General features: G+C 47.4%; 1 protein-coding gene across 1 annotated transcript in view; it reads right to left on the reverse strand.

The window, feature by feature from the left end:
• Nucleotides 1–18,414: 18,414 nt before the first annotated feature.
• Nucleotides 18,415–24,056, reverse strand: part of LOC134983600 (zinc finger protein 420-like) — a 90,556-nt gene continuing 84,914 nt past the window's right edge. The window contains exon 9 of the mRNA XM_063949266.1: nt 18,415–20,718. Coding sequence (XP_063805336.1) covers nt 18,827–20,718 — 1,892 coding nt within the window. The 3' untranslated portion in view covers nt 18,415–18,826. The remainder of the gene's footprint in view (nt 20,719–24,056) is intronic.

The following is a 24,056-nucleotide window of genomic DNA, read 5'->3' on the forward strand; positions in this document are numbered from 1 at the left end:
GTACTCCATTCCATCTGGTAAGAATCAGATGTTGTAAAGGTCTTGAGTGGAATTGTGCATATTCCACCATGTCGAATGTCAACACCATCAACCCCATCACTCGCATAGCCGTGTGAACTGATATTGTTTGACTGCGCAACAATACCTGAATCATCAACTGCATCTTGGATATTTTTCCCACAGGTAGAATTATCCTCTACAGACTTGAATCCAATACAGCCCCTAAGTGAATCATCCGTTGTGACGGAATTAGAGACGACTTTGCCCAATTTATGAGCCATCCATGTTTTTGTAGACAAGTTATTGTCTGTTGGAGATGAGTCAAAAGCAATTCCCGGGACTGTGCCAGGATTAAAAGATCGGCGGGGTATGGAAATATTCTTATCCCCTGTTTGCGGAGATAAGCTGCCATAACCACCATAATCTTGGTGAATACTCTGGGGGCTGTGGCCAACCCAAAGGGTAAGGCTTGGAACTGAAACTGTTGCTGGAGGATAGCGAACCTGAGATAACACTGATGGGACAATGCTATTGGCACATGCAGGTAAGCATCCTGTATAGCCAGAGATACCATGTAATTCCCTGGTTCCATGGCCAAAATGATGAAACGTAATGTTTCCATATGGAACCTCGGTACCCAAATGTATTTGTTTAACATTTTGAGATTGAGAATGGGTCGAAACGACCCATTTGATTTCTGGACCAAGAATAGGTTGGAGTAAAACCCCTTCCTCCATTGTTCCAGAGGTACTGGGATGATTACTCCTGGCTGAAGCAGTTTGTGATTTGCTTCTTGCAGTGCCCTGGCCCTCGTCTTTATGCAAGACGGGCTGGTACAAAAAAACCTTCGAGGAGGCTGTTTTTTGAATGGGAAAACATAACCCCGAGATACCACTTCTTGCACCCAAGCGTCTGTTGTCGACTGTTGCCATATGTGTGCAAACTAAAGAAGACGGCCCCCTACCTTGGAGTCCCCCAAGTGGAGGAGCGCACCCTCAGGCTGATGGTTTCTGTTCTGGTTTGAAAGCTGGCCCTCTAGTAGCACACTGCTTCCTCGTTTTACCAGACTTATTGTACTGGATTTGCTTAGGTTCATTCTTACCTTTTGTTTTACCATGCCACCGAAATGGCCTAAAACCTGAACCCCTAGGTTTAGGAGTATAACTGGCAGGAAATTTCACCTTCTTGGATTCAGCTTCTGACTCCAGAATTTCTGTCAATTTCTTACCAAAAAGAATGTTCCCAACAAAAGGCAAAGCTTCCAGAACCTTTTTGGATTCAGAATCAGCTTTCCATGTACGTAGCCAAATTGCTCTGCGAGCGGCTACTGTTAAGGCTGAAGCTTTGTAAGCAATCGTACCCATATCCATTGCTGCTTCTTCTAGAAATAGTGCAGCCTGTTTCATATGGGCTATATGAGACTCCTGCTCCCACGTAGTTGCTAAAAGCCCATTCTCTAATTCTTCAGCCCATTCGACTACCGCTTTTCCCATCCAGGCCGAGGCCATGGACGGCCTTATGACTGCCCCTGACAGGGAAATTTTTTTTTAAAAAACCCATCCACTCTCCTGTCTGTGACATCATCTAATGATGTTGAAGGCAAAGGTAAAACGGATTTTCACACCAGTCGAATGACGTGCGTATCTACTTTAGGAGGCACTTCTCTTTTTAAACAGTCCCCAGTTGGAAAAGGGTAGTACGAATCCCATTTCCTTGGGATTTGTATTTCTTATTGGGCGTAGCCCAAGGCTCCTCCATAATTTCCGTCAGTTCCTCTGACCCTGGAAAGACAGAATAGCCTTCATTGCTCCAATTAACTCAGATATATCTTCTGAGCTGAAGCCCTCTATTTGTGCTTCATAAGGTGAAGTAGAGTATATGGAGTCGTCATCTGTTGTATCCTCCTGTGTAGCTTGCGAATTGGATGATATATTTACCTTCGGTTTATCAGCTTGTTGACTTGTAGAAGCTGTAGGGTCTATACCATAAGATGGGAGCTGCATGTAAGGGTTAACTGTGTAACCTATTCCTGCGATAGGAGCTGCAGGGGCCAACCTGTCAGCTATACTGGATAGAGTCTGTGCAAACATGGCCCAGGGTGGATCTATTTGTTGTTGAACAGGGATCTGCCTAGTAGTCTGCTGAAATGAAAAGCAATTTGCACACAATCCATTATTTCCCAAGGATTGAGTTATTAACCCCACCTTGCAGGATAAACATGCTTTGAGTGTTGGTGTTACTGTAGTAACCTCGTCATCTTTGCCGCTCTTAGACATGATAAATAATCAACTCATCCACAGTACTACACAATCTGTGACTGAAAACACTTTTTCTCTGACGTCCTAGTGGATGCTGGGAACTCTGTAAGGACCATGGGGAATAGCGGGCTCCGAAGGAGACTGGGCACTCTAAGAAAGAATTCGGACTACCTGGTGTGCACTGGCTCCTCCTCTATGCCCCTCCTCCAGACCTCAGTTAGAATCTGTGCCCGGCTCGAGCTGGTTGCACACTAGGGGCTCTCCTGAGCTCTTAGAAAAGAAAGTATTTGTTAGGTTTTTTATTTTCAGTGAGATCTGCTGGCAACAGACTCACTGCAACGAGGGACTTAGGGGAGAGAAGCGAACCTACCTGCTTGCAGCTAGCTTGGGCTTCTAGGCTACTGGACACCATTAGCTCCAGAGGGATCGAACACAGGCCCAGCCTTGGTCGTCCTGTCCCGGCGCCGCGCTGCCGTCCCCCTTGCAGAGCCAGAAGATCTTCACGGAAATCGGCAGCTGAAGACTCCGGTCTTCATTAAGGTAGCGTACAGCACTGCAGCTATGCGCCATTGCTCCCTATGCACACCACATACTCCGGTCACTGATGGGTGCAGGGCGCTAGGGGGGGCGCCCTGGGCAGCAATTAGAGTACCTTAAGGTGGCTAATCACACATAATATAGCCTAAGAAGCTATATATGTGTAAAATACCCCTGCCACATTATTATTATAAGAGCGGGAAAAGTCTGTCGAAAAAGGGGCGGGGCTATCTCCCTCTCAAAGCTCCGCTGGAAGGACACTCCCCAGACTCTCGCCTGCAGTTTCCAGGCTCAATAGGGTAAAAAAGAGAGGGGGGCACTAAATTTAGGCGCAAATACTATATATATATATATATATATATATGTAAGGAGAAAAGGTACGGCACTCCAAAAGCTAATATTCTTAATTTCAGCCGGTGCCTCCGTCAGAACCGAAGTAAATGTAGACAAATGTAAACGTGGCACTCACGGCAATTGGCAAGAAATCACACCATCAACGAAAGTAACGTTTCAGTGGACACCCCACTGTCGTCAGATCTGTCGACATGTTTGATGAGGAGGCTTATGTGGAGGCGGAGCAGGTGCCGATAAATGTGATGTCACCCCCTGCGGGGTCGACACCTGAATGGATGGATATGTGGAAGGGATTACGCGACAGTGTCAACTCCTTACATAAAAGGTTTGACGACATAGATGTGGGACAGCCGGCTTCTCAGCCCGTGCCTGCCCAGGCGTCTCAAAAGCCATCAGGGGCTCAAAAACGCCTGCTACCTCAGATGGCAGACACAGATGTCGACACGGATACTGACTCCAGTGTCGACGACGATGAGACTAGTGTACATTCCAATAGAGCCACCTGTTACATGATTACGGCAATGAAAAATGTGTTGCACATTTCTGATAATACCCTTTTTTGTGGTACCTGGGGTAATATGTTTGGGGAGAAAAAGCTTCCAGTGGTTTTTCCCCCATCTGATGAGTTAAATGAAGTGTGTGAAGAAGCGTGGGCTTCCCCCGATAAGAAACTGGTGGTTTCTAAAAAGTTACTAATGGCGTACCCTTTCCCGCCAGAGGACAGGTTACGTTGGGAGACATCCCCTAGGGTGGATAAAGCGCTCACACGCCTGTCAAAGAAGGTGGCACTACCATCTCCGGACACGGCCGCCCTAAAGGAGCCTGCTGATAGGAAGCAGGATTCTATCCTGAAGTCTGTATATACACACTCAGGTATTATACTGAGACCGGCTATTGCTTCAGCATGGATGTGCAGTGCTGCAGCTGCGTGGTCAGATTCCCTGTCTGAAAATATTGATACCCTAGACAGGGACACTATATTGCTAACCATAGAGCATATTAAAGACGCAGTCTTATACATGACAGATGCACAGAGGGATATTTGCCGGCTGGCATCTAGAATAAATGCAATGTCCATTTCTGCCAGGAGAGTATTATGGACTCGGCAGTGGACAGGTGATACTGATTCTAAAAGGCACATGGAGGTTTTGCCTTACAAGGGTGAGGAATTGTTTGGGGATGGTCTCTCGGACCTCGTATCCACAGCAACAGCTGGGAAGTCGACATTTTTACCCCATGTTCCCTCACAGCCAAAGAAAGCACCGTATTATCAGGTACAGTCCTTTCGGCCCCAGAAGGGCAAGCGGGTTAGAGGCGCGTCCTTTCTGCCCAGAGGCAAAGGTAGAGGGAAAAAGCTGCAACATACAGCCAGTTCCCAGGAACAAAAGTCCTCCCCCGCTTCCTCTAAGTCCACCGCATGACGCTGGGGCTCCACAGCCGGAGCCAGGTGCGGTGGAGGCCCGTCTCAGGAACTTCAGCGACCAGTGGGCTCGCTCACGGGTCGATCCCTGGATTCTACAAGTAGTATCTCAGGGGTACAAGCTGGAATTCGAGACGTCTCCCCCTCGCCGTTTCCTCAAATCTGCCTTGCCAACAACTCCCCCAGTCAGGGAGGCAGTGCTGGAGGCGATTCACAAGCTGTATTCTCAGCAGGTGATAATCAAGGTTCCCCTCCTGCAACAAGGACGGGGTTACTATTCCACAATGTTTGTGGTACCGAAACCGGACAGTTCGGTGAGACCCATTTTAAATTTGAAATCCTTGAACACTTATATAAGAAGGTTCAAGTTCAAGATGGAATCGCTCAGGGCGGTTATTGCAAGCCTGGACGAAGGGGATTACATGGTATCACTGGACATCAAGGATGCTTACCTGCATGTCCCCATTTACCCTCCTCACCAGCAGAACCTCAGATTTGTGGTACAGGACTGTCATTACCAATTCCAGACGTTGCCGTTTGGTCTGTCCACGGCACCGAGGGTATTTACCAAGGTAACGGCCGAAATGATGATACTCCTTTGGAAAAAGGGAGTTTTAATTATCCCGTACTTGGACGATCTCCATATAAAGGCGAGGTCCAGGGAGCAGTTGTTGGTCGGAGTAGCACTATCTCGGGAAGTGCTACAACAGCACGGCTGGATTCTGAATATTCCAAAGTCGCAGCTGGTTCCTTCGACACGTCTACTGTTCTTGGGGATGGTTCTGGACACAGACCAGAAAAAAGTGTTTCTCCCGGAGGAGAAAGCCAAGGAGCTGTCATCTCTAGTCAGAGACCTCCTAAAACTGAAACAGGTGTCGGTGCATCACTGCACGCGAGTCCTGGGAAAGATGGTAGCTTCTTACGAAGCAATTCCATTCGGCAGGTTCCATGCAAGGATCTTTCAGTGGGATCTGTTGGACAAGTGGCCCGGATCGCATCTTCAGATGCATCGGCTGATAACCCTGTCTCCAAGGAGCAGGGTGTCTCTGCTGTGGTGGCTGCAGAGTGCTCATCTTCTAGAGGGCCGCAGGTTCGGCATACAGGACTGGGTCCTGGTGACCACGGATGCCAGCCTTCGAGGCTGGGGGGGCAGTCTCACAGGGAAGAAACTTCCAAGGACTATGGTCAAGCCAGGAGACTTTCCTACACATAAATATTCTGGAACTAAGGGCCATTTACAATGCCCTAAGTCAGGCAAGACCCCTGCTTCAAAACCAGCCGGTGATCCAGTCAGACAACATCACGGCGGTCGCCCATGTAAACCGACAGGGTGGCACAAGAAGCAGGATGGCGATGGCAGAAGCCACAAGGATTCTCCGATGGGCGGAAAATCACGTGTTAGCACTGTCAGCAGTGTTCATTCCGGGAGTGGACAACTGGGAAGCAGACTTCCTCAGCAGACAAGACCTCCACCCGGGAGAGTGGGGACTTCATCCAGAAGTCTTCAAAATGATTGTAAACCGTTGGGAAAGGCCAGAGGTGGACATGATGGCGTCCCGCCTCAACAAAAAGCTAAAAAGATATGGCGCCAGGTCGAGGGACCCTCAGGCGATAGCTGTGGACGCTCTAGTGACATCGTGGGTGTACCAGTCGGTTTATGTGTTCCCTCCTCTTCCTCTCATACCCAAGGTACTGAGGATAATAAGAAGGAGAAGAGTAAGAACTATACTCAATGTTCCGGATTGGCCAAGAAGAGCTTGGTATCCAGAACTTCAAGAAATGATCTCAGAGGACCCATGGCCTCTGCCGCTCAGACAGGACCTGCTGCAGCAGGGGCCATGTCTGTTCCAAGACTTACTGCGGCTGCGTTTGACGGCATGGCGGTTGAACACCGGATCCTAAAGGAAAAGGGCATTCCGGAGGAAGTCATTCCTACGCTGATTAAAGCTAGGAAGGATGTGACCGCAAAACATTATCACCGCATATGGCGGAAAAATGTTGCTTTGTGTGAGGCCTGGAAGGCCCCAACGGAGGAATTTCAGCTGGGTCGATTTCTGCACTTCCTACAGTCAGGGGTGACTATGGGCCTCAAATTGGGTTCCATTAAGGTCCAGATTTCGGCTCTGTCAATTTTCTTCCAAAAAGAACTGGCTTCACTGCCTGAAGTTCAGACTTTTGTTAAAGGAGTGCTGCATATTCATTCCCCCTTTTGTGCCTCCTGTGGCACCTTGGGATCTCAACGTGGTGTTGGATTTCCTAAAGTCGCATTGGTTTGAGCCACTTAAAACCGTGGAGCTAAAATATCTCACGTGGAAAGTGGTCATGCTGTTGGCCTTGGCTTCGGCCAGGCGTGTGTCAGAATTGGCGGCTTTGTCATGTAAAAGCCCTTATCTGATTTTCCATATGGATAGGGCGGAATTGAGGACTCGTCCCCAATTTCTTCCTAAGGTGGTATCAGCGTTTCATTTGAACCAACCTATTGTGGTGCCTGCGGCTACCAGGGACTTGGAGGATTCCAAGTTGCTGGACGTGGTCAGGGCCCTGAAAATCTTATGTTTCCAGGACGGCTAGAGTCAGGAAGACTGACTCGCTATTTATCCTGTATGCACCCAACAAGCTGGGTGCTCCTGCTTCAAAGAAGACTGTTGCTCGCTGGATCTGTTCCACAATTCAACTTGCACATTCTGCGGCTGGACTGCCGCATCCTAAATCTGTAAAAGCCCATTCCACGAGGAAGGTGGGCTCTTCTTGGGCGGCTGCCCGAGGGGTCTCGGCTTTACAACTTTTCCGAGCTGCTACTTGGTTGGGTTTAAACACTTTTGCAAAATTCTACAAGTTTGATACCCTGGCTGAGGAGGTCCTTGAGTTTGCTCATTCGGTGCTGCAGAGTCATCCGCACTCTCCCGCCCGTTTGGGAGCTTTGGTATAATCCCCATGGTCCTTACGGAGTTCCCAGCATCCACTAGGACGTCAGAGAAAATAAGAATTTATTCACCAGTAATTCTATTTCTCGTAGTCCGTAGTGGATGCTGGGCGCCCATCCCAAGTGCGGATTGTCTGCAATACTTGTATATAGTTATTGCTTAACTAAAGGGTTATTGTTTGGAGCCATCTGTTGGAGAGGCTCAGTTGTTATTCATACTGTTAACTGGGTATAGTATCACGAGTTGTATGGTGTGATTGGTGTGGCTGGTATGAGTCTTACCCGGGGATTCCAAATCCTTTCCTTATTGTGTCAGCTCTTCCGGGCACAGTTTCCCTAACTGAGGTCTGGAGGAGGGGCATAGAGGGAGGAGCCAGTGCACACCAAGTAGTCCTAATTCTTTCTTAGAGTGCCCAGTCTCCTTCGGAGCCCGCTATTCCCCATGGTCCTTACGGAGTTCCCAGCATCCACTACGGACTACGAGAAATAGAATTACCGGTGAGTAAATTCTTATTATATTGCATAAAAAGTGATATCAATCCGACCCCAACCCATGCACCAGCATTGAGGTTCAGGAAAAACACTGACAAACATATATAAAGTCAGCAATCACACTAGCAGTCAGCCACATGATATTATTAGTCATATGAGCACATTATCAACTACAAGACATTTCAAGTATGTAGGCGTACATTTACTGTTCTCTGTATTATTCAGTTATTTTATTGTATTCAGACGCAATTGCGGAGAAAACCACAGCATTGTACAAAACTCATATGCAATAGGCACTAAACTTAACTATTCATACTAACACAGTAGATAGAAATTTAGTGCTGTATATCCCTTACTCTGTAGAGAGGGATACAGGGAGACTCACCCCACTTCCAGGATCGATCAATATGTTAACGAACTGCTGAGTGGATCCAGACGCTTCTAGTGTACACTACCGCTCCATATTTTTAATGGATACAGACGCTCAGTGAACGTTTAGTGTATGCAGATGCTCATGTCTGCGACACAGTCTCTTAGCGGTAACTTTAGTGTATACAGACGCAGCGGCCCATGCTGCGACCGAGTCCCCTCATGGTAGCGTCTGAGACGGAAGTGAGGTAAACAGTTCATGGCGGGAGACGCACGGTAACGGGTCATGAACTGGGGGGAGGGGCGACCAGGAGAGTGTCTGACTCCCCACTGCTGGCATCAACCCTAGGGATCGCTGCCTCAAACTAATCCTGGCGCCGTATGATCGCTAAAGCACCCGTGGTGATGGTGCGCCAGCTACTGTTTGGTAGTCTCCTCCCAAATCAGTGCGGCTGTGTCCGTATTCCCCTTCTAAGCGGAACCGATGCCTTACCTTCTCCCCGTGCTCCGGCCACAGCCTGGTAACGTCTGCTGGACCTGCTAGTAATATCCGACACAGACGCCCGGCGAGACAGCACTTGTACCGTGGGTAAGCGTTGTTGCGGCCCGGCGGAGAGTTGTTGGAGCGACTCTTTCCAATATGAGTGTAAGACGCTGTTAGGAAAGATCACTCAGAAAACATAGTAAGACTATAAAAATAAATCAAATTTAAAGTTTAGGGCTGCCAAACACAGCCGCCCTGTGACCGTGGTCCGACTCCTGCCGCACCAAACAAAAAACAGATTTGACTGAGTCGGTGGGCGGGATTATATGGACGAGCCCGGTGCATCCTGGGAGGCCATAAAGCTCATGATCGATTTGGTGCCAATCCACTGACACTCCAGCATATCCCAATGTTATCCTGTGGATAACCTGTGGACCCAGCCGGAGAAGCAAGTGTTGAAAAATCTGACCGGAAATGAGAGACTTAATGTACTGAGAGCATAGATGTATGACAGAAGAGTAAAAATAAGAATTTACTTACCGATAATTCTATTTCTCGGAGTCCGTAGTGGATGCTGGGGTTCCTGAAAGGACCATGGGGAATAGCGGCTCCGCAGGAGACAGGGCACAAAAAAGTAAAGCTTTACTAGGTCAGGTGGTGTGCACTGGCTCCTCCCCCTATGACCCTCCTCCAGACTCCAGTTAGGTACTGTGCCCGGACGAGCATACACAATAAGGGAGGCATTTTGAATCCCGGGTAAGACTCATACCAGCCACACCAATCACACCGTACAACTTGTGATCTAAACCCAGTTAACAGTATGATAACAGAAAGAGCCTCTTAAAGATGGCTCCTTAACAATATAACCCGAATTTGTTAACAATAACTATGTACAGTATTGCAGATAATCCGCACTTGGGATGGGCGCCCAGCATCCACTACGGACTCCGAGAAATAGAATTATCGGTAAGTAAATTCTTATTTTCTCTATCGTCCTAAGTGGATGCTGGGGTTCCTGAAAGGACCATGGGGATTATACCAAAGCTCCCAAACGGGCGGGAGAGTGCGGATGACTCTGCAGCACCGAATGAGAGAACTCCAGGTCCTCTTTTGCCAGGGTATCAAATTTGTAGAATTTTACAAACGTGTTTTCCCCCGACCACGTAGCTGCTCGGCAGAGTTGTAATGCCGAGACCCCTCGGGCAGCCGCCCAAGATGAGCCCACCTTCCTTGTGGAATGGGCCTTAACAGATTTAGGCTGTGGCAGGCCTGCCACAGAATGAGCAAGTTGAATTGTGTTACAAATCCAACGAGCAATAGTCTGCTTAGAAGCAGGGGCACCCAACTTGTTGGGTGCATATAGTATCAACAGCGAGTCAGATTTTCTGACTTCAGCCGTCCTTGAAATGTATATTTTTAAGGCTCTGACAACGTCCAACAACTTGGAGTCCTCCAAGTCGCCAGTGGCCGCAGGCACCACAATAGGTTGGTTCAGGTGAAACGCTGATACCACCTTAGGGAGAAAATGCGGACGAGTCCGCAGTTCTGCCCTATCCGAATGGAAGATTAGATAAGGGCTTTTATAAGATAAAGCCGCCAATTCAGATACTCTCCTGGCGGAAGCCAGGGCCAGTAACATAGTCACTTTCCATGTGAGATATTTCAAATCCACCTTTTTCAATGGTTCAAACCAATGGGATTTGAGGAAATCTAAAACTACATTTAGATCCCACGGTGCCACCGGAGGCACCACAGGAGGCTGTATATGCAGTACTCCTTTGACAAAAGTCTGGACCTCAGGGACTGAGGCCAATTCTTTTTGGAAGAATATTGACAGGGCCGAAATTTGAACCTTAATAGATCCCAATTTGAGACCCATAGACAATCCTGATTGCAGGAAATGTAGGAAACGACCCAGTTGAAATTCCTCCGTCGGAACACTCCGATCCTCGCACCACGCGACATATTTTCGCCAAATGCGGTGATAATGTTTCACGGTGACTTCCTTCCTTGCCTTAATCAAGGTAGGAATGACTTCTTCTGGAATGCCTTTCCCTTTTAGGATCTGGCGTTCAACCGCCATGCCGTCAAACGCAGCCGCGGTAAGTCTTGAAAGAGACAGGGACCCTGTTGGAGCAGGTCCCTTCTCAGAGGTAGAGGCCACGGTTCGTCCGTGAGCATTTCTTGAAGTTCCGGGTACCAAGTCCTTCTCGGCCAATCCGGAACCACTAGTATTGTTCTTACTCCTCTTTGCCGTATAATCTTCAATACCTTTGGTATGAGCGGCAGAGGAGGAAACACATATACTGACTGGTACACCCAAGGAGTTACCAGCGCGTCCACAGCTATTGCCTGTGGATCTCTTGACCTGGCGCAATATTTGTCCAGTTTCTTGTTGAGGCGAGACGCCATCATGTCTACAATTGGTCTTTCCCAACGGTCTATTAACATGTGGAAGACCTCTGGATGTAGACCCCACTCTCCCGGATGAAGATCGTGTCTGCTGAGGAAGTCTGCTTCCCAGTTGTCCACGCCCGGGATGAACACTGCTGACAGTGCTATCACGTGATTCTCCGCCCAGCGAAGAATCTTGGCAGCTTCTGCCATTGCACTCCTGCTTCTTGTGCCGCCTTGTCTGTTTACATGGGCGACCGCCGTGATGTTGTCCGACTGAATCAACACCGGCTTTCCTTGCAGGAGAGGTTCCGCCTGGCTTAGAGCATTGTAGATTGCTCTTAGTTCCAGAATGTTTATGTGAAGAGACTTTTCCAGGCTCGTCCATACTCCCTGGAAATTTCTTCCTTGTGTGACTGCTCCCCAGCCTCTCAGGCTGGCGTCCGTGGTCACCAAGATCCAATCCTGAATGCCGAATCTGCGGCCTTCTAATAGGTGAGCCTTCTGCAACCACCACAGAAGAGACACCCTTGTCTTTGGTGACAGGGTTATTCGCAGGTGCATCTGAAGATGTGACCCTGACCATTTGTCCAACAGATCCCTTTGGAAAATTCTTGCATGGAATCTGCCGAATGGAATTGCTTCGTAAGAAGCCACCATTTTCCCCAGGACTCTTGTGCATTGATGCACTGACACCTTTCCTGGTTTTAGGAGGTTCCTGACCAGGTCGGATAACTCCTTTGCTTTTTCCTCGGGAAGGAAAACCTTTTTCTGAACCGTGTCCAGAATCATTCCTAGGAACAGCAGACGAGTTGTCGGGATTAATTGGGATTTTGGAATATTCAGAATCCACCCGTGTTGTCTTAGCACCTCTTGAGATAGTGCTAATCCTGTCTCCAGCTGTTCTCTGGACCTTGCCCTTATTAGGAGATCGTCCAAGTATGGGATAACTAATACGCCTTTTCTTCGAAGAAGAATCATCATCTCGGCCATTACCTTGGTAAAGACCCGAGGCGCCGTGGACAATCCGAACGGCAGCGTCTGAAACTGATAGTGACAGTTTTGAACAACGAACCTGAGGTACCCCTGGTGTGCGGGGTAAATCGGAACGTGGAGATACGCATCCTTGATGTCCAAGGATACCATAAAGTCCCCTTCTTCCAGGTTCGCTATCACTGCTCTGAGTGACTCCATCTTGAACTTGAACTTTTTTATGTAGAGGTTCAAGGACTTCAGATTTAGAATAGGTCTTACCGAGCCATCCGGCTTCGGTACCACAAATAGAGTGGAATAATACCCCTTCCCTTGTTGTAAGAGGGGTACTTTGACTATCACCTGCTGAGAGTACAGCTTGTGAATGGCCTCCAAAACCGTCTCCCTTTCGGAGGAGACGGTTGGTAAAGCAGACTTCAGGAAACGATGAGGAGGATCCGTCTCTAATTCCAACCTGTACCCCTGAGATATTATCTGCAGGATCCAGGGGTCTACCTGCGAGTGAGCCCACTGCGCGCTGTAATTTTTGAGACGGCCGCCCACTGTCCCCGAGTCCGCTAGAGAGGCCCCAGCGTCATGCTGAGGTTTTTGCAGGAGCCGGGGAGGGCTTCTGTTCCTGGGAAGGAGCTGCCTGTTGGTGTCTCTTCCCTCTGCCTCTGCCTCGTGGCAGGTACGACAAGCCCTTTGCTCTCTTATTTTTGTAGGAGCGAAAGGGCTGCGGTTGAAAGGTCGGTGCCTTTTTCTGTTGGGGAGTGACTTGAGGTAAAAATGTGGATTTCCCGGCAGTAGCCGTGGCCACCAAGTCTGATAGACCGACTCCAAATAACTCCTCCCCTTTATACGGCAAAACTTCCATATGACGTTTTGAATCCGCATCGCCTGTCCACTGTCGTGTCCATAATGCTCTTCTGGCTGAAATGGACATAGCACTTACTCGTGATGCCAGTGTGCAGATATCTCTCTGTGCATCACGCATATAGATAAATGCATCCTTTATTTGTTCTAACGACAGCAAAACATTGTCCCTATCTAGGGTATCAATATTTTCAATCAGGGATTCTGACCAAACTACTCCAGCACTGCACATCCAGGCAGTTGCTATAGCTGGTCGTAGTATAACACCTGCATGTGTGTATATACTCTTTTGGATACCTTCCATCCTCCTATCTGATGGATCCTTAAGTGCGGCCGTCTCAGGAGAGGGTAACGCCACTTGTTTAGATAATCGTGTTAGCGCCTTGTCCACCTTAGGGGGTGTTTCCCAGCGCGCCCTAACCTCTGGCGGGAAAGGGTATAATGCCAATAAGTTCTTTGAAATTATCAACTTTTTATCAGGGGCAACCCACGCTTCATCACACACGTCATTTAACTCTTCTGATTCAGGAAAAACTGTTGGTAGTTTTTTCACACCATACATAATACCCTGTTTTACGGTATCTGTAGTATCAGCTAAATTTAACGTCTCCTTCATTGCCAAAATCATATAACGTGTGGCCCTACTGGAAAATACGTTTGAATTTCCACCGTCGTCACTGGAATCAGTGCCTGTGTCTGGATCTGTGTCGACCGACTGAGGCAAAGGGCGTTTTACAGCCCCTGACGGTGTTTGAGGCGCCTGGACAGGCATTAATTGATTGTCCGGCCGCCTCATGTCCTCAACCGACTGTTTAAGTGAAGTGAGACTATCACGTAAATCCACAAATAAAGGCATCCATTCTGGTGTCGACCCCCTGGGGGGTGACATCTGCATATTTGGCAATTGCTCCGCCTCCACACCAATATCGTCCTCATACATGTCGACACACACGTACCGACACACACAGCAACCACACAGGGAATGCTCTAATGAAGACAGGACCCACTAGCCCTTTTGGGGAGACAGAGGGAGAGTCTGCCAGCACACACCAAAAAGCGCTATATATGACAGGGATAGCCTTATTATAAGTGCTCCCTTATAGCTGCTTTATATATATATATATATATATAATATAGCCATTAATCTTGCCCCCCCTCTCTGTTTTACCCTGTTTCTGTAGTGCAGTGCAGGGGAGAGACCTGGGAGCCGTCCTGACCAGCGGAGCTGTGACAGAAAATGGCGCCGTGTGCTGAGGAGATAGGCCCCGCCCCTTTTTCGGCGGGCTCTTCTCCCGCTATTATTTGAGTTAGGCAGGGGTTAAATATCTCCATATAGCCTCTGTGGGCTATATGTGAGGTATTTTTAGCCTTTAGTAAGGTTTTTATTTGCCTCTCAGAGCGCCCCCCCCCAGCGCTCTGCACCCTCAGTGACTGCCGTGTGAAGTGTGCTGAGAGGAAAATGGCGCACAGCTGCAGTGCTGTGCGCTACCTTATGAAGACTGAGGAGTCTTCAGCCGCCGATTTTGGACCTCTTCTATCTTCAGCGTCTGCAAGGGGGCCGGCGGCGCGGCTCCGGTGACCATCCAGGCTGTACCTGTGATCGTCCCTCTGGAGCTAGTGTCCAGTAGCCAAGCAGCAAATCCACTCTGCACGCAGGTGAGTTTACTACTTCTCCCCTAAGTCCCTCGTTGCAGTGATCCTGTTGCCAGCAGGACTCACTGTAAAATAAAAAACCTAAACTAAACTTTCTCTAAGCAGCTCTTTAGGAGAGCCACCTAGATTGCACCCTTCTCGTTCGGGCACAAAATCTAACTGGAGTCTGGAGGAGGGTCATAGGGGGAGGAGCCAGTGCACACCACCTGACCTAGTAAAGCTTTACTTTTTTGTGCCCTGTCTCCTGCGGAGCCGCTATTCCCCATGGTCCTTTCAGGAACCCCAGCATCCACTTAGGACGATAGAGAAATTTACAGTACATGAAGCCAGCACTAAAAGCAGCATTTCCTGCAGCAGCAACCCGCCAATGCAGAAGCTCTGTGCAGGTAACGGGATATCATAGCGTGCCAGGTGTGGTGTAAAGAGTGTCAGTGGCCAAAGATTTGGCCAGAGCAGCGGTGTCTAGGACATACGAGAAAGTGTGTTTTTGGAAGAAGATAGAGTAGGGACATAAAATAATAAAAAAGGAAGAAAACATGGCAGGTTAGGTGAATTATGGATGCTTTGCATGAGGGGGGAACTGGAGAAAGGGATGGGTTGAAGTAAATGAGGTTGCTATCAAAGAGAGGAGAGCAAGTTGGAAAATTTGGAGCAGAGATGGAAGAAGATAAGTCTAATTAATTATATGTGCAATCAGTGAGGCTAAAAGAGTGAGGAGAAGAAGACCAGTGGCAGCTAACCTGTTAATGGGAATGTTGACATGGACTACAGATATATTCTATGGAAAGGATCATAAAATTGGGAGAAGATGAAGGACTGCAATGCTGTCACTCACATGCTAGGAAGTTGGAGATCCTATACTGTCAGCTAGGAATGGTTCTAACTGGGACAGAAGCTTAAAGCCCAACGTGTCCACTGATGTTCAGTACGTTCTTCGCTGCAAGTGTGACAGCCTAGTCAGGAGAATGGTAAGAAGAAACCGTGGAGAAGGTCACAAGTGAAGAATCAGGACCAGGAGGAAAGCTGAAGGTCAGCTAAACAGGAACCCAAATAGCAAATAAGCACAAGGATGCTGCAGTAAAGGAGAACTGATACTCTAGCAACATACTGGGGATTAAATATGTTGAGAATTTTATTTATGGGCAGACAACGTGAATTTAGCAGTCTCATGTTGCCGTTTCTAAAAGACTGAAATTTCAAAAATACTCTCACTAGAGGACGCACATCCACAGATAGCAGATGTTGCCCGTGGCATAGAGCCCTGGAGTAAATAACTGCTGGCCTCCACTGAGAATACACCAGGAACACAGCACGCCAAACACCGGACTCGGCAAGTAAGAACCAGGACCAGCAACCTGTGACAGTACTCAGTCTTAACAGTAGACTCCAAGCACCCAATGAAAGGTATTTGTTATGCAAGAGTTTTAAGAATTGGATATTCAAGAATGTGTGTTTAGTGTTCACTCTAGGAATTTTTTAGGGCAGGGTGCTGACCTTGGGGAGGGCACATTTTTGATTCGGGAGGGCACATTTTAATTTAGAAGGGAAAAATGATGTACATACTGTAATATGTATGCAGGTGTATTACACTGGCAGCACATTGTATCTTATAAACCATCCTGGGACACCTTCGCTTCAATCTGACAGCACATTTTAAGTTTAAATGTGCCGTCAGATTGAAGCGAAGGTGTCCCAGAATGGTTTATATAACATTCATGTGCTGCCAGTTTATTTCTAAAGTGTCTCAATATATAGTTTATTAAACTATATAAATCCTATTGAGACACATCAGAATTAAACTGGCAGCACATATTGCTATATAAACCCTATTGAGACACTTCAGAAAAAACTGGCAGCACGTGTTGCTATATAAACCCGATTGAGACACTTTAGAAATAAACTGGCAGCACGTCATATTTTAAGTTTAAATGTGCCGTCAGATTGAAGCGAAGGTGTCCCAGAATGGTTTATATAACATTCATGTGCTGCCAGTTTATTTCTAAAGTGTCTCAATAGGGTTTATATAGTTTATTAAACTATATAAACTCTATTGAGACACTTCAGAATATATCAGGGCCGTTTAGAAACTGGGAGCTCTCCAGGGTAAACAAGCAGGGGATATCCTCTCACATCTGAAGCCTAATAGGTAACATCAGTTTGTGTGTCAATACAACTTACTGGGGGCTGATGCTGCAGGAGTGATCGCACTGGTCCCCCCCCTCACACATTGCGGAACTGGATGAAAATGGCCGCCACACTGATTCTCTTTTATAGGGTCAGGTAAACAGAGGAGGGCTGGGTTTCCCTCGGCGGGAGAGGCAAACCCAGCCCTCCTCATCTCACCAGCAGCCTACAGTATTGCGGAGAGCTGTGAGCGCATTAGCGCAACAAGCCTGAGGCAGCGGCAGGTAGGAGTGACAGCACGGCGGGGAGGAGTGGCAGATGCGGCAGGGAGGAGTGGCAAATGCGGCAGGGAGGAGTGGCAGCGCGGCAGGGAGGAGTGGCAGCGCGGCGAAAAGGAGTGACAGCGCGGCAGGGAGGAGTGGCAGGGCAGCAGGGAGGAGTGGCAGCGCGGCAGGGAGGAGTGGCAGATGCGGCAGGGAGGAGTGGCAGCGCGGCAGGGAGGAGTGGCAAATGCGGCAGTGAGGAGTGGCAGCGCGGCAGGGAGGAGTGGCAGCTTGGCGGGGAGGAGTGACAGCGCGACAGGGAGGCGTGACAGCGCGGCAGGGAGGAAGGGAGGAGTGGCAGCGCGGCAGGGAGGAGTGGCAAATGCGGCAGGGAGGAGTGGCAGCGCGGCGGGGAGGAGTGACAGCACGGCAGGGAGGAGTGGCAGGGCGGCAGGGAGGAGTGGCAGCGCGGCGGGGAGGAGTGACAGCGCGGCAGGGAGGAAGGGAGGAGTGGCAGCGCGGCAGGGAGGAGTGGCAAATGCGGCAGGGAGGAGTGGCAGCGCGGCGGGGAGGAGTGACAGCGCGGCAGGGAGGAGTGGCAGCGCGGCAGGGAGGAGTGGCAGGGAGGAGTGGCAGCGCGGCGGGGAGGAGTGACAGCGCGGCAGGGAGGGAGGGAGGAGTGGCAGCGCGGCAGGGAGGAGTGGCAAATGCGGCAGGGAGGAGTGGCAGCGCGGCGGGGAGGAGTGACAGCGCGGCAGGGAGGAGTGGCAGATGCGGCAGGGAGGAGTGGCAGCGCGGCAGGGAGGAGTGGCAGCGCGGCCCGGCGCGGCAGTCTTTTACTAATCAGCAGGGTGGGCACAAACGGGCAGGGCGCGATTGACACTAAGAAAAGGGGCAGGGCGCAGCGCCCTGCGAAAGAAGGTTAGAGTGAACACTATGTGTTGTTTTCAACCCAAGAATAATCCAGGCCATATGCCTTCCAAGCCACAAGGAATTGTGGGGTTAATTCCAAGTTGATCGCAGCAGGATATTTGTTAGCAGTTGGGTAAAACCATGTACACTGCAGGGGGGGCAGATATAACATTTGCAGAGTGAGTTAGATTTGGGTGAGTTATTTTGTTTCTGTGCAGGGTAAATACTGGCTGCATTATTTTTACACTGCAATTTAGATTGCAGATTGAACACACCGCACCCAAATCTAACTCTCTCTGCACATGTTATATCTGACCCCCCCCCCCCTCCCCTGCAGTGCACATGGTTTTGCCCAACTGCTAACAAAATTCCTGCTGCGATCAACTTGGAATTACCCCCTGTACTCCTTCCGTGGAATTGCGGGAATCCCTTTTGGTGCTGAATCTTGATAGCGGGTGGAGGATGAGGACTGGAAGAAAACCAATTAATGACAAAGGAGGATGTAGAAGAGATACACAGAAAACGTAGGGAACCAGTAAAGAAGCTGGTATCATATAGCGGGGTGTGAATTTCATGCTGGGAAATCTAGGCGTAAGCTTCAAGATAGCCGCACTCAGGCTCGGTGCAGAGTATATTAATACTTGTTATTATTATTAGTAATAATCACACATTCTGCGGTGAAGAACATAAACATGTAAAACACAGAGAATGAAATATGACTATGCTCCCGGGTGACCGCACTCGTGTAAAAGTTCTGGCTTACTATAACTCCCTCTCCTTACACTCAGACCTATATCATGGGTTCACTCCTGTGTGACTTTTCTGATGTTTAGTAAGTTGTGTATTATATGTAAAGCATTTCCCGCATTCAGAGCAAGAATACGGTCTCTCTCCGGTGTGACGTCTCTGATGTATAACAAGTCCTGTATTACTTCTAAACCCTTTCCCACATTCAGAGCAAGAATACGGTCTCTCTCCGGTGTGACGTCTCTGATGTGTAACAAGTTCTGCATTACTTCTAAACCCTTTCCCACATTCCGAGCAAGAATACGGTCTCTCATCTGTGTGACTTCTCTGATGTATAACAAGTACTGCATTACTTCTAAACCCTTTCCCACATTCTGAGCAAGAATACGGTCTCTCTCCCGTGTGATGTCTCTGATGTATAACAAGTTCTGCATTACTTCTAAACCCTTTCCCACATTCCGAGCAAGAATACGGTCTCTCTCCTGTGTGACTTCTCTGATGTACTGCAAGTCCTGCATTACTTCTAAACCCTTTCCCACATTCTGAGCAAGAATACGGTCTCTCTCCCGTGTGACGTCTCTGATGTGTAACAAGTTCTGCATTACTTCTAAACCCTTTCCCACATTCCGAGCAAGAATACGGTCTCTCATCTGTGTGACTTCTCTGATGTATAACAAGTACTGCATTACTTCTAAACCCTTTCCCACATTCTGAGCAAGAATACGGTCTCTCTCCCGTGTGATGTCTCTGATGTATAACAAGTTCTGCATTACTTCTAAACCCTTTCCCACATTCCGAGCAAGAATACGGTCTCTCACCTGTGTGACTTCTCTGATGTCTAACAAATTCTGATTTAATTGAAAAACCTCTCTCACATTCAGAGCAGGAATATGGATATGCTCCTGTGTGAATCATCTGATGTCTAACAAGTATAGACTTTTCTTCAAACCCTTTCCCACATTCTGAGCAAGAAAACGGTCTCTCACCTGTATGAAATCTCTGATGTCTAACAAATTCTGATTTAATTGAAAAACCTCTCTCACATTCAGAGCAGGAATATGGATATGCTCCTGTGTGAATCATCTGATGTCTAACAAGTAGAGACTTTTCTTCAAACCCTTTCCCACATTCTGAGCAAGAAAACGGTCTCTCACCTGTATGAAATCTCTGATGCCTAACAAGCTCTGGAAAACTTCTATACCCTTCCCCACATTCTGAGCAGGAATATGGTCTCTCTCCGGTGTGAAGTCTCTGATGTACAACAAGTTGAGAATTACGTCTAAAGCATTTCCCACATTCCGAGCAAGAATACGGTCTCTCTCCGGTGTGAAGACTCTGATGTATAACAAGATGTGGATGACGTGTAAAACATTTCCCACACTCAGAGCAGGAATATGGTCTCTGCCCCGTGTGACTTTTCTGATGTCGAGCAAGATCTGATTTCCGTGTAAAAGATTTCCTACAAGCAGAGCAGGAAAATGGTTTCTCTCCGGTATGGCTTCTCTGATGTTCAACAAGTTCTGAATTATTTCTAAACCCATTTCCACATTCAGAGCAAGAATATGGTCTCTCACCTGTGTGACTTCTCTGATGTCGAAAAAGTTCTGATTTCACTGTAAAACATTTCTCACATTCAGAGCAGGAATATGGCCTCTCACCTGTGTGACTTCTCTGATGTATAACAAGTTTTGATTTACATGTAAAACATTTCCCACATTCCGAGCAAGAAAACGGTCTCTTAGCTGTATGAATTCTCTGATGTCTAACAAGATCTGAATTAAGAGTAAAACATTTTCCACATACAGAGCAAGACGCATTTGTAATGCAGTTGCTTTTTATATGAGTAGATATTTTCTGTGTATGATCAGTGTGTGCGAGGTCTCCTCCATCACATAAGAATGATTCCTCCTTTATATCAGTAGATGGATCTTTAGATGGGTCTGTGGGTAAAAATATAGGTTAGTCATTAAATGTAATTGTCCAATTCACTCCATGTGCTAATAACTATGGTGGTCATTCCGAGTTGTTCGCGCTGTATTTTTTTTCGCAACGGACCGATAAGTTGCTAATGCGCATGCGCAATGTCTGCAGTGCGACTGCGCCAAGTAAATTTGCCATGTAGTTAGGTATTTTACTCACGGCATTACGAGGTTTTTTCTTCGTTCTAGTGATCGTAATGTGATTGACAGGAAGTGGGTGTTTCTGAGCGGAAACAGGCCGTTTTATGGGAGTGTGAAAAAACGCTGCAGTTTCTGGGAAAAACGCGGGAGTGGCTGGAGAAACGGAGGAACGCTGGGTGTGTTTGTGACGTCAAACCAGGAACGACAAGCACTGAACTGATCGCAGATGCCGAGTAAGTGTGGAGCTACTCAAAAACTGCTAAGAAGTGTCTAATCACAATTTTGAGAAAGTTTCGTTAGCAATTTTACTATGCTAAGATTCACTCCCAGTAGGCGGCGGCTTAGCGTGTGCAAAGCTGCTAAAATCTGCTAGCGCGCGAACAACTCAGAATAAGGGCCTATATGGGGCCTGATTCTGAGTCAGACTTTGCCGCAGTCATGTCAGCAACTTGCAAATGCTAATGCCACCACAAAGCCCTTCCATGGTGTACAGCCGCACATCTGAATCTGTGAGGTCTGAGACGTCCATCGAAATGTGCAGCAGCCCTACACTAGGTGCAGATTCTCCATCTGAGCAGGGTTGGCTGGTTTAAACCAAATGGGTTTTGTTTTTGTTTTTTGGGGGGGAGGGTTTAGCATATTCTGTTTTTTTTCCCCCCATGCTGTGACCACAGGCACGGTGCCGTAACTACTTAAAAAAAGCCTATTACAAGGGAATCCCCCTGGTATTTTTCCACATTCTTGTTGCTTGGTTCTTCATGTGAGTGAGCTGAACCAATGCAGTAAATACACACACACACACACACACACACACACACGAGAAATAAGGAAGATGGGAGGGTGAACCAGATCAGAGAGGTACTAAATCTACTTAGCATCAGCTAGGACTCCACAAACTCCTCCCAACAATCCTAAAGGACAGGAGAAACCCACAACTAATATTTTAATTTTTCACCTAGATCTGTATTTTGTATGTTTTAATATATTTAGTCTATCTACATATATTTAGATGTAATAGGAATAATAAACAGTAAAAAATGGTTTTAGTGAAAGATGAAACACTGGGCCTAATTCAGAGTTGATCACAGCAGCAAATTTGTTAGCAGTTGGGCAAAACCATGTGCAGTGCAGGGGGAAAGATATAACGTGCAGAGAAAGTAGATTTGGGTGGTGTGTGTTCAAACTGAAATCTAAATTGCAGTGTAAAAATAAAGCAGCCAGTACTTACCCTGCACAGAAACAAAATAACCCACCCAAATCTAACTCTCTCTGCACGTTACATCTGCCCCACCTGCACTGCACGTGGTTTTGCCCAACTGCTAACAAATTTGCTGCTGCAATCGACTCTGAATTACCCCCATTAATTATACCAAAGCCTAATAACTTTAGATTGTTAGAAAGCATTAAAACATGGTTGATCAAGGATTCTAATACATAGCAATGTTTCACAGTATTAATATAATAAGGATTCCATTTGTCTTCATCAAAACATTAAAGCTGGCCACACACAGTACGATGTGTACCAATGATGCGATTGAGGGTCCTAGGGGCCGACATATCGGGCAGTACCCACACACGGGGTGATCCGGTGCACAACCACCCGTTCTGCCGGTCCCCACGCACAGCGCTGCATGGGATTGTCAGCCACATTTGTGATCATTTGAACATGGAGTAAGATCAGGTAAAGCGACGGATAATCCCACGGGAGCGCGCAATGAATGATATCATGCCCACACATGGAACAATATAGCTGTTTTATCATTCTAATGCGTCGGATCGTCAGCTATAACGTACAGTGTGTGGGGGCCTTAATGCAAAAATACTCCAAAAACTGGTTTACAGTAAAAAAAAAAAAAAATGTTTCTTCTCAACCCCCGCATCTGAGTATGGCCTCATTCAGTGGAACATCTCTGTACGCAACCACCTTTAGCAACACTCCTATAAAATGCTACCTCATGCGTGCGTCTTTTTATTCACCGCCCACCTCGCATTACAGGTCATGTTTTCCATACCACCTAGCAGGTGCACAGGTGTAATCATTACTCACTGACCCATTTTAAAAGATCCAAAGGGTGGAGCTAATTACATCACTTGTGATTCTGTGAGGAGACCTGGGAAGCGGTAACTGTTAGTAGCTCTCGAGGACTGGAGTTGGCTACCCCTGCTCTATATCCTAATGGTAATGGTTGGATACCTACATTTCATTTTATTATGCTCTAACTCTTAAACCCGGTTATTGCCTTAACCCGCTAATTGTTTGTGAACCCTTCAGAATTTTCTACTGAAATTTGGGCTAAAACTACCTCAGATTTTCTTCACACAAGTTCTAAAACTAGATAAAGAGAACCAAATGAGACAAAAATAGAGATGTGCTCATTTTTTTATTAGGGAAAATGATCCAATATCACGTACTGTATCTGTGAGTAGCATAAGTATGTGAACCTTTGCTTTCAGTATCTGGTATGACTCCCTTGTGCAGTAATAACTGCATCTAAATGTTTCCAGTAATTGTTGCTTAGTCCTGATCATCAGCTTGGAGGAATTTTATCCCATTCCTCTACAAAACCCTGTTATGTTGATGGGTTTCCTCCCATGAACTGCTCATTTCAGGTCCATCCCCAACATTTCGATTGGACCTCGACTTGGCCATTCCAAAACTTTACATTTAATCTTCTTTAACGATTCTGTGTTCAAATGACTTGTGTGCTTTGGGTCGTTGTCTTGCTGCATGACTCATGTTCTCTTAAGATACAGCTCATGGACTGATGTCCTGACATTTTCCTTTAGAATATTCTGGTATAATTCAGAATTCATTGTTCCATCAATGATGGCAAGTGGTCCTGGGCCAGATGCAGCAAACAGGCCCAAACCATGATACCACCACCACCACCACCGTGTTTCACAGATGGTATGAGGCTTTTATGCTGGAATGCAGTGTTCTCCTTTCTCCAAACATAACGCTTCTCATTTAAGCCAAAAAGCTCTATTTTGGAATCATCTGTCCACAAAACATTGTTCCAACAGCCTTCTGGAACCAGGTTATCTTTAACAAACTGCAGATGGGCAGCAATGTTTATTTTTGGAGAGCAGCGGATTTCTGTTTGCAATCCTGCCATGCACACAGAATTGTTGTTAAGTGGACTCATTAACATTAGCTA

This window comes from Pseudophryne corroboree (assembly GCF_028390025.1).
Source record: "Pseudophryne corroboree isolate aPseCor3 chromosome 3 unlocalized genomic scaffold, aPseCor3.hap2 SUPER_3_unloc_2, whole genome shotgun sequence".
In the NCBI taxonomy this organism is placed as follows: domain Eukaryota; kingdom Metazoa; phylum Chordata; class Amphibia; order Anura; family Myobatrachidae; genus Pseudophryne; species Pseudophryne corroboree.